The 14,415-nt window shown below is 39.2% G+C and overlaps 1 protein-coding gene across 1 annotated transcript in view; it reads left to right on the top strand.

The window, feature by feature from the left end:
• The window catches only part of KIF5C (kinesin family member 5C), an 85,591-nt gene that overhangs the window by 32,421 nt on the left and 38,755 nt on the right, over window positions 1-14,415 (top strand). Inside the window, exons 3-9 of the mRNA XM_037398321.1 lie at window positions 1,006-1,079; window positions 5,506-5,610; window positions 8,372-8,420; window positions 9,312-9,367; window positions 10,262-10,349; window positions 12,375-12,499; window positions 14,285-14,389. Of these exons, the coding sequence (XP_037254218.1) occupies window positions 1,006-1,079; window positions 5,506-5,610; window positions 8,372-8,420; window positions 9,312-9,367; window positions 10,262-10,349; window positions 12,375-12,499; window positions 14,285-14,389 (602 nt within the window). The remainder of the gene's footprint in view (window positions 1-1,005; window positions 1,080-5,505; window positions 5,611-8,371; window positions 8,421-9,311; window positions 9,368-10,261; window positions 10,350-12,374; window positions 12,500-14,284; window positions 14,390-14,415) is intronic.

Genomic DNA, 14,415 nt, shown 5'->3' with positions numbered 1-14,415 from the left:
TCCCTTTGCTTTTATTTTTCGCCGGCAGCTCCCCCCGGCTTTGCTGCTCTCTTGCTGCCTGGTGGTTCTGCTCCGTGGCAGAGCTCTGGGACCCCGTACAGTGCTGCTGGCCCGTGGCAAGAGGCGCCAGGCATGGTGTGGGGGCAAGGTGGGTGTCCCCAGGCACAGCACCCTGGCCCTACCCTTCTTGGGGGGTCTTTCAGCAGAGACTGATGGGGGCAGCACAGGGTTATTGGTGCCAGTTTTTAGATTGAAGGTTTCCTGCGTTCTTGATTAGCAACTAGAGTAAGTGTTACTCTTCTGTTCCATGAACGCTGCGTGAGTAGATGGCCCTACAAGGCTCTAAATTCCCTTCCTGGAGCCAGCCCAGGCCAGCAATCCTTTCAGTGGCACCGACCGGCCGTGAGACTGTGCCCAAGAACCAGCTGGTTTACACCCCTCCTGGACTGCTGCAAGTTACTATAGACGTTAACCACTGCTAAGTTAAAAATGGATATTTTTGTATCATAATGCAATATAAAATTACTCATTCTGCCTTGAGAGAAGTATATTTTCAATAAAGCAAATTCCTGTTGGTCTAACTTTCTTCCCGCTTTGCAGACAAGCTTGGAAATTAATGAGGCTGTGAACTGTTGATGCTGTTACAGTAGTAGAAATATATGAGTTTGTTTAATTTTCTTTGTGGTGCGCAATGGTTTAAAATGCATACAATTAGGTTTCCTTTTTCCTATGTTACACAGGTATATTGGCTGATGTCTAATGTCCAAAGATACTTTTTTACCAGGAAAATGACAGAGACATCAGTAATTCTGCAATTCTCTACTTTAGATGTTGTTATGCTTTTTTTTTTTTGGCCTAAAGGTAACTAGTTACATTGTATTTTTCCCATTCTTTATTGCCCAAACTGTTTTCTGATTGAGTTTCAACGTCGTAGAAGTCTTAGGAAAAGCTGCTAATCCAGCTTTAAGATGTCGATATGAGTTTTAATTGTTTTTCTTCTTGCAGATGTTCTTGAAGGCTACAATGGCACAATCTTTGCTTATGGACAGACATCATCAGGAAAAACACATACTATGGAGGTACAGTGGCAAAATTAAATCAGTTTGCTAGCAGCAGTAGAATTATGCGTACCAATTACCTGAACAAACCAGCTATCTGGAGCACTCAGCTGTGAGTGACATATAAAAAGAGATCTAAGTGTGTTTAGCTTCTCCTGCCTTTTAAACTGTAGTATTTCTTGCAATGTGGAGGTTTTTTTCAGTTGTTTAGCTAGGTATCTGTAGACCAATAAATGCACCAAGTGAAAAATAACAAGTATATGTTCTCCATATTTGTCATAACAGTTTGGGTATGTGTATATTTTAAAGGCTTTGGGTGAGATTTGTTAATGCACAAATGAAAACAGTAATAAGGGTCTGCAGAGTTCCCTTGTATGCAGGATTATGAAAATTTATGCCTTGGTTATTGGTTTTCTCATTTGCACTCCCCTTCTGGGAATACCACTCTCACATGCTGCAGCACAGATGAATGAATTTTTGAGAATTGTTGCTTTGGAGAAGAAATACCAAATTATACCAAATTCCAGTGGTTGAAATCCTAAGTATGTTCGTATTTCTGCTGTATGACGTGTGACAGTGTAGTTTTTCCCTGTGGTTTTTTTTTTTTAACTGTTCAGTTACAAGACATTAGATATTTTAGTCTCTTGCTAAAAAAGGAGGATCATTCAAGCATTTAATCCCCACATAGGATTGTTCCATCACAGCACTGTACAAGCTGGATGTGTATGTCTTAGAGCATTTTGTTTCAGCTGTGAACTTTAAACAGGAGGTCTACAGCAAAGTTTTGCTAAATGAAAGGAAAAAAATGAGCTTTCCTTCATTTAACAGCATCAGATGGTTTTGCTACACGATTAACACAGGTGACCTACCTAACATGAAGGTGAAAGGAGAAGGGAAGCAATATTCTCTCGGGCCAACAGGCCCTGGTGAAATTGTTGTTCGATTGCCGCAGTTGCTCCTTTCCTGGAGGATGCAATAACTGATGCCTCATGTCTAATTAAGTCTGTCCTTGCAAGGATGGGGGAAATCACTAGCTCAGCCCTCACAGATGGCACAATGGCTGAGTAATCCACCAGCTCTGTATGTAATTAAATCAAAATGTCTGCAGGGCTTGAGCTGGTGCTTCCACATGGCATGGGGAAAGATCTCTTAAAGCCAATTTATATTCAGAATTACAAGCTGCGATAAAGAAAATTACTGTAGAGAAATGGCTGTTTTACTTCTTTAATAAAGAAAAAGCTGTCATTTTAAAGTGGAATCAAGTCTATATTCAGTTTTAATCCCCCTTTTAACCTAACAACCTCTTGTAAAGTTGCGAAAGTATGTTGTGAAGAAAAAAATAGTCTGAAGTTGAAGAAATAGTAAATCCTTTTGGTAAAGCTGTTATGGAGGATTTTCTGTGAAATGTGAAATGCTTCATAGTGTTAGTGTTAATCTTGAACAGGACATGGTAGTATAATATAGCTAGGATAGGCTTTTTGACATATGTAGGTCTTTCTCCTGTGCTAGATAAAATATTTACCAACCTGTATAGCAGGATAGAAACCTTAAAAAATTACATGGTTTTGCCCATAAGATTATATTGAGGGGCTTTGACCTTACAGTAGAGTTTTCAATACTGGTCCCTGTAGACTGTAGTCATGTCAACATCCTGACATAAACCAGCACTCTCTCAAATGTTACGCTTCGCTAGCTAGTGCCTGCCTGCTCTGTTTAAATGTGGAAATTAATGTCCTTATTAAAATGAGAGGCTTTAATGAGCAGAGAACACTCTGTCCGGGTGCTTTGGGGGAGTTTACTAACTGCAGCGTCAGCATGGCAGCAGCAGCACATGTCTCCAAACTCTTTCTGAGCTTACAGCTAAATCCATGAGAGTGGGGGGGTTTATTATTGCAGCTTTCCAGTGAATAGCCTGCCTCTATCTTTCTCTTCCCTTTCAGTTTATGGTGTCTGTAAATTGTAGTGGAACCTTCTTCAATCATCTCTTGTTTTAATAAAAATTCATTTACAGTGGCGTAAAAAGGGGTATTTTTCAATGCTTCACAGACTGCTGGTGTTACAGTGTTTTAAAGATCTTAACTCTTTCTTCTTAAAGCATTGAATATGATCTTGCTTCACTGAAGTTTCTCCAGGCTTAAATGGTGAGAAGGCCTGAGCCCAAGAAGTTGTAGACGAAGTGGTTGAGTTACATGCACATTTAATCATGTTTTACAGATTGATTACATAGCTTTCTGTAGCTCAGAAGATAAAAGGAAAGCATAGTTATTACAGGGCTTGTTCAATTGGGGGAATGCTTAATGAAATAGTTTTGTAACTTGTCACTTCCCCACAATTATTAGGGGATGCGTTTACCGGGTGCAGTGATCCCAAAGCTGATGCACCCCTGCGCAGACAGAAGTCTCTGCAGCAAAACTTTGAATTCAAACCACCCTTTGGCAGAGCTAACAGCCCAGCTGGACCAAAGCTGCTGTAGAAAAGGGGGCACTGCACAGCTCTGGCATTCCTGGCTCTGCAGCTCCCTTTGCTGCCTTAGGAATCGTGCATTTTGCAGTACTTCAAGGTGTAGACACACCTTTGGTTGGATTTCTGTGCACTGAAGAAATACCAACAAATCTCTGTTTATTCTGGTTTAGGAAAAACTCTTTTCCCTTCTTGGGGAAAATTTTCTTTGAGCAGTAATACGGGGCGGTCAGTTGGTTTCAGTGAGCTTTTCAGGGAGAAGGCATGGAGAGTGGAAATTGCATTGCAGTCTGCTCAGTAACAGCGATGTGTGACGGAACTGAGTGCTGTGCTGGCAAGGCAAAAGAAGGTGTTGGGGTTTGATTTCAGTGTGTGTTTGTGCACACAAGTTTTCCCCTCTATCAGGGATTTAGTATATTTAATCACCCTCTTTTTCATTCTCATAGTCTGAAATGAAATGGTCTGGCATATGACAAGGACTTCTTATTTTTTGAGAAGCTTAATAGGATGTTGTATATGGTATAGGCTGTAACTGCTTCTGCTGCAGAAGGTAATATTATCTGTATAATATAAATAAAATATGGTTTAGATCCAGCTGAGTTATGCCTTATAGGGAAGGCAGTCAGCAATGTAATTGATTAAGCTATATTACCTCCCCTTTTTTTCTCCCCAAGATGTTTATGTAATTTGAGGGCAGAAGCTTAGTAACTATTTTAAATACGGCCTTTGAGATGGAGGAAGAGATTATGTTGGTTCTTCATGATAAATTTCCTTCATGCTAGGCTGATGCGTAGAAGTTGACAATTCACTGGCTTTAGCATAAAGAAAGCAATGTCTAGGAAGGCTGTATTTGAGTGTACAAGTAAAAGCTGAGAAACTTGGAAAACAGGTCAATGTGACACAGCAGTCATTCACAAACTTACATAATATTGAAAAACACATGGACGTGTGTATGATTTTCCTCCTGTTTTCCTAAAAAAAAAAATAAAATCTTGGTGTTTAATAGTTTTTAGTAATAACCGATCAAGTCTGACTTCCCATGATTTGGAGTTGTACAGTTACCCACTATATTTTAAAAAACAGTCATTCCCTACACCTGTTCAGAGTTCGGTGCTTTGTGGTGCTGAGATGTGCAGTGTTACTTGGGCAAAGTTATGTTCAAAAGGTGTATTAGAGTTTCCAGGCACTAGGTTCTGATGGAGTCTTACGACTACTGACTTGTTGTTGCATATTTAAGCAGTTTCATAAAACATTTGGAAACAAAAGTACAATGTATGTTGTAGTCAGAAAAGGTTTTAATTTTGGATTTGTATTTCTGTTCAGTTTTCAAGTAGTGTTAGCTTTCCTGTGCATGTCTGGCTTTTTCAAAAAGAGCAATGCAACTACAAGATGCAACGTGGCCAGGGAAATTGTTGGGTTTAGTTAATATTCAGTTCTTTAAAGAATAGAGGAAAGTAGTTGTGCAAGTTAATGTGAAGAACGGTAGTGTTTGCAAGGCACGGTTCTCTGGCAATAGGCCCAGCAAGCTCAAATCAGAATATATTACTCTAATCCTCAAATCCCTGCAACCCAGATTTCCCTTTAGCTTTCTAGCACAGTGGTGAAAGAGAAACAAAATGCTTTAATACTTCTTGTTTCTGACATGTTGCTAAATATCTGATTTAACTGGGAGAACCAGGCTTTAATTTGTATGTTTGTGTTTATTCGCCTATCTTTTGTCAGAGAGCGCCAGTGTACATAGCGGCAGGACAGCACGCTTGGCAAACGGTAGGAGCTGCCAGAACAAATAGGTGCTCTGTCAGGTGAAGGCTGCTAACATGTTGAGTCATTCTGCCACCTTCTCTGTGCGCTTATATCAAGCAGTTCCCCTAGAGCAGCCAGCACGCTCACGGGGACCCGCTGGAGGAGGGCGTGTTTGGACAAGGCTTTCTCCTCGCTGGTGCCTGAGCAAGGTTCTCCAAGTTACGGTTTGGTTTTGTGTCCACAGGGGAAGCTGCATGACCCTCAGCTCATGGGAATCATTCCGAGAATTGCACATGACATCTTTGATCACATCTACTCCATGGATGAAAACCTGGAGTTTCATATAAAGGTAAATAAATGCAGAATGACGTGTTACGAAATGGGTTGGGTGGAAGAAAGTTGAGCTGGATGGGAAGATCTATAGCATTCACGCGATAATGTTGTGCTGCAGAATTTTTCTTTTCTCCCTTTTGTAACTCAAAAAACCATTGTGTTACTGAGGATATTTACTAGAAATAATCTAATACAGTTACTAGCCTTTGACAGAAACTTTTCGTGAGTGTTTTCAGCTCAGGTTTGCTAGTCTGTTGGTTGCCTTGTCTCTCGCCACAGTTGACAGGCTGGCCAGCATGGTAAGGAAACACTAATTTCTCTGCACCTTCTCCGATGGCTGTGCCCTACTAGTTATGACCATAAATACCATTGGTCTTCATGATGTCTGTGAGAATACTGGCATCACATTCCTATCTCAAGGATATAAACAGCCCTCCATAATATATGAGGGTTTGAAATGGAGGAAAGATGGCTTTGGGCAATTTACGGAAGGATGTTTAGAAGTGATTTTTAGCTCAAAAGCTTATGTATTTCCTTAAGATAGTGGTCTAAGTCTCAATTTGAACAGCTATTACGTTTTTCCATGTCCCTATCTTGATCACAACCATATGAGTTCTCAAATGTTTTGAGTGACCTTTAATTCTGACTGTTCATCCGGTCTCCCGGGGAGCTCTCAGCCGTGGGGGGGCACTGGTCCATCTGGCAGAGCTGGGGTCAGGCTGCAGCTCGCTTCCGAGCAGACATCAGGAAAATTACCCAGCGGATTGCAGGCAAAAGGAGTACTCCTCAGCGCCATATCCCACCCCACCCCACCCCCAAACCACACAAAAGATATGTAGCGCACCCCAGTATAGGTATACTATATATATACTATACTTCAGTAAAGGTAAGGAGCTGAGTACAGGTAGAGTGTGAAAACACTGTCCCTTCTCCTGCTGTGACCAGGTCATGCCCTCTGAGAATGGAGCTCTCCTCCTGTGTCCCTCTTGTGCCTCCAAGTTAGACATGGGTGACTTTTTAGTGCTGCTTGCATTGAAGCCCTTGAAGCATTTCTGGTGGTATATCTCTCCGTGTTTGAGTGTGTATCTAATTTTTTTTTTTTAATTTGCTTCAATAATCTAGCAGAGTACCTCTGAACCAGCCACTGATCTTCTGGAAGGACTAGATCATTTTGTATTGAGAACCTTCTTAGCAGTGCCTGTTTGTAGGGGTGCGCCTGAAGTACAGACAGAAGAGCTTTATGAAGTACAATAAGCCATCTAAGTATTTTAATAGACCTTAGATTGTAAAATACTGAGCACCTTAAGAAGTGACATCTCTGAGTTTTCATAGAAATGACTTCCATAGGGGTGACACTGATTTCTTTTCATCATCTGTAAAGCTCCCCTGTGGCTATTGCTGTTCTACAGATGGGCACCCCCTTGTACAAGACATAGGAAATTCCTATCACAGCCAGCAGAAGCTTATCACTTTATAAATCATGTTCTGCCAGCATTGAATTGTTTCAGTGGTTTCCTATCATGGTTGACATTTATGAATATCTTAACAGAAAAGCTGCCTAAGTAGCACTGAATGAGTGAGTGATGATACAAGGAGCTGTCATTGAGAGAAATGCGTGTTCTGTCACTGGGAGCAAGAATTTAACCAAACTGTCACACTCTTTAAATAACTGAGCCAACGCTGAAAATTAGTATAATTTTTTTTCCTCTCCCTCTTTAATAGACAGCCATTTAGAACAGGGAGGGGAACTTGGTATCTCCTGTGTGTCTTGGTCCTCAGCAGTGTGTTGGGAGGATAATATAAAGCATGTGAGTTAAGTCTGGGTGAAACGAGCTGGTCCAGAGGATGGCTTTAAATGGGACACAGGTGAAGTAAATGCACAAAAGCAAAATACATCTGTATTTAATAGCAGTTGTCACATAAGATCAACTCAGAATAAAAAAAACCAGAACAATTTATTTTTCACATGAGAGAAAATGATACTGTACTAAATAACTAGAGTATACTGATACCTATAATTTAAGCATCTAGCATTCCAGCTAAATAATTGCTGAATAAAGTTTATTAAGGGTACGGGCAGGCACCACATCCCTAACATATTTCTGTTTGCTTCTGTGAATCAAATACTCTTTTATTATGAGTCAGTCAGTCATTCTCTCTCTTCTTTTTTTTTTCTTTTTTTTTTTTTCTTTTTTTTTTTCTTTTTTTCTTTTTTTTTTTTCCCTTGAGGACAATTGTTTCTGTTAGAGAAAAGCTTATTTTCAGTTTTTTCTTTGGGACTCGATTCAAGACAGAACTTTTACATATGCTTAATTTAAAAGTTTAATATATATTGCTTTGGTTTACATAACTTTTATATTCAAGCACTGCAGGTGCTGCCTGCTTTTGTGCTGGCAGGTATCAGTATACCTTTTACAGTTGTCAAACTTGACCCTTCTTGTGATGCAGCTGTACTGATGCGATAGTAGCTGAATTGATTTGATTATGTTCAATATTTTTTTCAATTTTGCTTATGTAAAAGAAAAAAGATAAGATTTGCCCGAAGTGTTCTTTTGTATACTTTCCTCATGAATCATTGGTCAATGCAGAAAGATCAATGACTTCTAAATCATTCAAAATACAAGTATGTTCACATGAAAGATGTAATTCAAACTGTGTGGGTGGTGGGTTTTATTTTTAGTTTGGTGCTTTTTATTCTGACAGATGTGGAAATACAGGTACAGAGATTTTTAAATTGCTCAAGTTTAAATCTGTAACGTTTATGATTATTTAATTAGGTTTCCTACTTTGAGATATATTTGGACAAAATAAGGGACCTGCTTGATGGTAAGTTCTGCATTTCTTATGCAATGTGTTTTTTGGCTTGGTGTAGTGCTTTGAATCAATGCCTAAGTGGAAACAGTTGCTTTCCTTGAGAGTGATTTCAGTTCAAGCTGTATGGCTGTGTTTGTGAAAGAGAATTTTGCAGTTTAAGTCATCTGATCTCTGACTCCTGTGCACCTACCTCTGCAGCACTACATAGCTTCGTCATAAATGAGTACAGAGAATTTTACAGACTTCAAGGCAGGTCTGAGCCTCGCTGGCAATGTATATTCTTAAAGTAAAACTGTAATTTAAAAATGTAGATAGTGTTCTGTTGAGTCTTTTTTGTTAAATTTAGAATACATTCAGTGCAACTTCTTCCTTGCTTTGTGTCTGTTAGGCAGGCTTTGTTGGGAGTGATCTGTTTTACAATTTGTGTTTCTGTGTATGCATACTGTATGTTAATGCAAGTGTGAATTGTGTGTCTTGAATCGCTCTGAAGACAGAAATGTATGCTGAGGGTAACAGAAAACCAGGAGCACATATATGAGCTATTTTCAATTCCAGTGAGTTCTTCTATCTCTTTTGAAATTCTTGGCTGCTTTGGCAAAATCCAGCTTGGTCTGTGTTTGTTTTATTAATCCAAGCAATAAACAAAAGCTTTTGCACCATGAAGTTAATTTTAAAGAAACAGGTGCAAGATTGACAGAACAAGAAACAAGTTTTATGTAACAGAAATATTGGTAGTCCATAAGGAATGGGAAGCGACTACAATTCTCATTTATGTATATATTCTATATATTCATGTATTACATTAATGAATATAATAAATTCACTGTATGTCTGTCATGCCTATAGTTGACATATTTACCTGTGGAATGAATATTCCTAATGATCTCACATCCTTTTTTCTAGTGTCAAAGACAAACCTCGCTGTACATGAAGATAAAAACAGAGTCCCATATGTTAAGGTACAAGGAAAATTTGATTTTTCATTCTTCCTCACATACACATTTATTTATTTGTATCCCAGTGTCATCTGCCAAAATGATTCAACTCATGTTCCGTGTCTTGAATGTTCAGCTAGTGTTGGTCCTTGGATTTAAACAGTTTCCTGAAATATTAATGGGCTTGAATCATGTTTGCTTTATTTTCCTGACTGTAATCATTTACATTTTGTTAGTATGGTGTTAAATTTAAAGTATTCATGTTCCCATTTCATGTCAGATATGAAAGAGAATGTTTCAAAGAATTTTTTTCTTTAGTATTTTGTGGCACAGATAAATGCTGTAATCTCACAATATTTTAGAACAGATTTGTTAGGTTAGGAATTTGGTTTATGAAGCCTGGGCCCTCACTTAAATGTAATATACTTGTTATGAATGTATGTGAGCCTTAATAATATACAGACAGTTCTGTTTATTCTCATCCTGGGGAGGGCAAAAAAAAAGGATAAAATAATTCCTTCAGAAATATTGCGTTAGGGCAGAGAACAAGGATGTATCTCATCTTGTAGTTTGAGAGAGGAAGAACTAATTTGAGTGTGTAATCTTACTCAAATTGGTAACAGGAACATGTGTTGTATCATTCCATGTGTTCTATGTGTAGAAACTCTTTTCTGCTTCATGTTTGGATTTGACAGAGTCTTTTAATCTTGTGAAAGAAAACTGTCTCTCAAGTTATCCCCTGGACTCCTGAAAGTCACACAAAGGCATGTTTTGGCTCATTGCCTCCCTAGTGGTCATGTTGGATGTTGATGGTTCTTCTAATTAGTTTGTTCATCAGTGCTAAATCTTTTTCCTGACAGCATTTGGAGTGCTAGGACACTTCCTAAGCTTTTCTGTTTTCAACTTGCATACTTCTAGGGTTGTACAGAAAGATTTGTATCTAGTCCTGAAGAAGTTTTGGATGTCATTGATGAAGGGAAAGCTAACCGTCATGTAGCTGTAACAAGTAAGTATTCCTGGAGGCTTTTCTGGCTCCAAGTGTGGGTGGGTGTAGCTTCCTGGTGATGTAGTGATTCTTGGTGTTCACAAAGTACTTTAACTTACCTATGTGAACGACGTAATGATGCGCAAGTGATAACACTTTAAAATGAATAGTGTGTACCTTTTTTACCACTTCACTGCATACAGAAACATTTGTTGACTTTCAGCTTTGAGAACTGAATTTAATGTATGGCATTGTTATATAAAAAGTCAGAGTATGTGTTGTTACACATAGCGTAGATATTTTGAAATGATGTAGAATTGTAATTACGTACATACATTCTTCTTTGTGCTACAAGTCAATAATTCAAAGCAATTCACTGGTCAAACGGCAGGCAAAGACTGCAGAGCAGTTATCAGGCTCTGCCTGTTTATCTCTTGCAAGTTGTTCCATGAAGCAGTGACTTGGATTGAGTTCCAGTGATGGCAAAGCAAACAAGTCTTCCTGAATTAAAAGAAATTAAAGATTAATTGCTTCAGCCTGTGCCAGATTTGTTGACATTGTGTCGCATGCAGCCTGCTAGTGTTATGTTGATAAAGGAGGCAGATACCTTTGGCCTGTTTCCCAATTTATACTGTTAAGATGTCTTTGATCCAAGAAGTGAGCGTGGCAGAACCTCAGCTTGTAACTCAGATCTCGGTGGTGGGGTGAAGTTTTGAGCTGGGGAGGGTGGAGGGTTGGTGGGGGTTTTTGTTTGTATTTTTTAAAATTTTATTTTTTTATGATGCACTGGATAACTTCTTTCACTTCCATGTCTCTGCCTTCTTCCTTTGTTAAATACTCTATTGCTTTAGTCTTCCCCTGCCTTTCTCATCATACTAATAGCAATGCCGTCTCTTTTTTCTGAGTAATGTTTCCTTCTGGTGTTTCTGCTATTCTTTAACAAAATATAACCAAATACACCTTTTGCTGTGAGACTACCTGTTGCATTTGGTGCACACAGAAAAATCCTGACAGAAGTTGACAGGGAGTGCATTTCACCTGTACTGGAACGGCAAGGAGCGAATTTGGAAGTGTTACTGAAAAAAAAAAAAGTTGGGAGATGGGAGGAGTAAGAGGGAGCTCAGCTAAATATAAATATTGCTGTGGATGGGAATGGGGGAAGGGTGGTCATGGGGTTTATGGTAACAGAGAGAACAGATGAGAAAGAGGTTTACGGATTTGCGATATTTTCATTTTCCTTTTTTATGAAACGTCAAGCATAACGTGTTTACAATCAAACTCAAAATAAGTGGAAGCTGAAACTAGAGCTGCTTGTGTTTTACCTGCGGCCTGGGTGAAGGAGGATTTTTAACTATATAAGCAATAAAAATTACTCTGAAATTTTAATTTACATAGTGTGGTTTGGATGAAAACTTTTGCTAAATGTTGGGAGATCTCCTCACACAATTGTACGGGGATGTTCCCAGCTATTATTTCATTCTCTTTATACTATTTTGGTCAGACTCAAATTTATTCCTCTGTCCAGGATGCTGAATGTACATCCTCATTGCAATTCTGTGTCTAAATAGTTTCTGTTATATCACAGCAGTTTTTGCATGAGCTGTCTATACTCATGAAGCAGTGTAAAAGGACAGAACCTTTATTTCTTACTATATCTGTGAAATGTTATTTTATTATTCTTAGGCTATGATACTTTTTGTTATTTTTTCCTGTTTCTGGCCAATTTTTATTGCTTCAGGGGACTGAAAAAACTTTGAAAAAAAGGCAGACAGAAAGAAAGAACACCAGCTGCTTTTCCCAAGGCTCTCATTTATCATGAATCTGGTATTTGGCCATGCTGGGAGAAGGTAGGAGCTCATCCTGCAGTCCATAAGCTGTATTTGCAGCTCTTGGCGCAGGTGCTGCTGTCAGTGCAGTGGTCTGGGCTTCTCCGGTGAATGGCTCCATGCTTTTGAACTTGCTAACCATGGGCTAGCTCTGATGAAATACAATTTCTTGTCAGGTTTTAAAGCCATTTAAACAAAACACGTTCAAATGTGATTGCAGATATGAATGAACACAGCTCTAGGAGCCACAGTATCTTCCTCATTAATATTAAACAAGAGAATGTGGAAACTGAGAAGAAACTCAGTGGAAAACTTTACCTGGTTGACTTGGCTGGAAGCGAGAAGGTAACCTTTCCTTTCTCCTAAACTGCTGAACGATCCTGGTGGGATCACTAAACTGATCATGCGCATGTGTGTCAGTGCAAACTAAGCTAGGTTTTACAGAAGTCCTATTTAAGTTTATCATTAGTATGGCTGTTTTTTAAAATTTTATTTTAATTGGGATGGAGAAAAAGAGATCATAACTATTGGTATGAAGTGCAAAACCCAAAAATCTACAATGTATCTTCATTTATAATGAAGTGGATTGAACCAGTGTACTTTTTTATAGCTTTACATTCAGGTACAGTTATTTTAACAAAGTAATGTCATTTTAATGTAACTTTTCAAATTACACAGCTATTTTAATTTGCTTATATTCAGATAGGTCCTGTTTCTAAGTTTTCTGTAAGCATTTCACATATTAGATCAGTGAAATAACAGCAGGTAATGCAGTTTGGCAGCTGAATTCTATCTGAAGCTCCCTGAATAACTCTCTTGATTGTGGTGACTTTCTGCTTTCCAATGTAGAAAAATACTAACCAGAAAAGAACCTGTACCTGTTTACCAAAAGAGTAATGGTCTAGAACAGTACTGCACTGAAAAAATACCATTTTTTCCCAGTTCTCATTCTAACACCTACTGGAGTGTTCAAAGTTATGTAACTGTAAATGAAATTATAAACCCCGTCATTTTGCAATGCTATGGAATTCTTTATTCAAGCAGGATCCTGGGTAACTACTGTGCATGTCAAAATAATTACTCATGGTGAAGCAATGTCTTGTTGTGGTGGGAGATTTTAGTTTCTTTCTGAAAATCAGAAATAAAACGAAAGATTTTTGTTCGATAGGCTGCACAGGGTTCAGGTTGCACAGTGGGATGCTCTGGTTGATAACCCATCAGTACAATGCAGACGCTGTCCATCAGAATAATTAATCACGTGAAACTCTATTACTGCATATAATGCTAAATGTTAAATAAAAAACTCCTAGTGGTGTTTGGAAAATGAGTGTGTAGTCAGGCTCTATTCTCTGAAAACTACATTTTGTAGTTCATTAGGTTTGGACATTGTACAAAAAACCTGGAATAAGGGTTTCCTTGGTAGGTTGTCATCTTAAAAGATATTGTTTCCTTTTATGTCATGTATAATTTTTAGAGGACATTAGAGATACTGTAGTGTTAATGTAGAGAAAAATATATGGCTTTATCCTCCATTTCTGTGCCCTTCCCCACCCACTCCACCCTGCCAAAAAGAACAGAGAAGGAGAAACAACTATAAAACTGTGTTGTTGTCTAAAGGAGAGCTGGTCCCAGGCTACCAAGCTTCTTGACTGGGGCACCTTGGGATCGAGTTTGCTGACCAGTAAACCTTGTGGTCAGGATGAGTGAGACTATCCTTTTTCTGCCCTGATATTCTTGGTCGGTGCACACAAAAAACCCGAAGCCCAAGATCCTAGTTTGGTGGCAAACGCTGTGCCACCGAGTGTGCCCCGAGAACATACCTGTGGTGTTCCCTGGCTGCACAGCCTGGTCGTGGCAGTGGTCCCCACCTGTCCTCAGGCGAGCGCAGACTTACCAGCTTTTCCCTTAACAAAGCAACGACCAACTTGCCCTTACACTGGAAGAAAGGGGAGGTATTCCAGGCTTCCACTAACAAAAAAAATGCATGTACAATTCTCGTTCTTCACGCTGAGGGTAAGTTTGCTTTGTTTTTCCTCCACGAGCAGCTGTAACCATTGCGCGGTGTGCACTGTAGTGTGTGCAGGCGCTGGCTGGCAGCTGAGCCTGACTGTTGCCTGCTCTCTTTGGTAGGTCAGCAAAACTGGAGCGGAGGGCGCTGTTCTTGATGAAGCTAAAAATATCAATAAGTCTTTGTCTGCTCTAGGCAATGTGATATCTGCCTTGGCAGAAGGAACTGTAAGTAATCCTGTTTTGTGTTGTTG

Source organism: Falco rusticolus, chromosome 8, assembly GCF_015220075.1.
Source record: "Falco rusticolus isolate bFalRus1 chromosome 8, bFalRus1.pri, whole genome shotgun sequence".
NCBI classification, from domain to species: Eukaryota; Metazoa; Chordata; class Aves; order Falconiformes; family Falconidae; genus Falco; species Falco rusticolus.
This window is presented reverse-complemented; position numbering and strand designations above follow the sequence as displayed.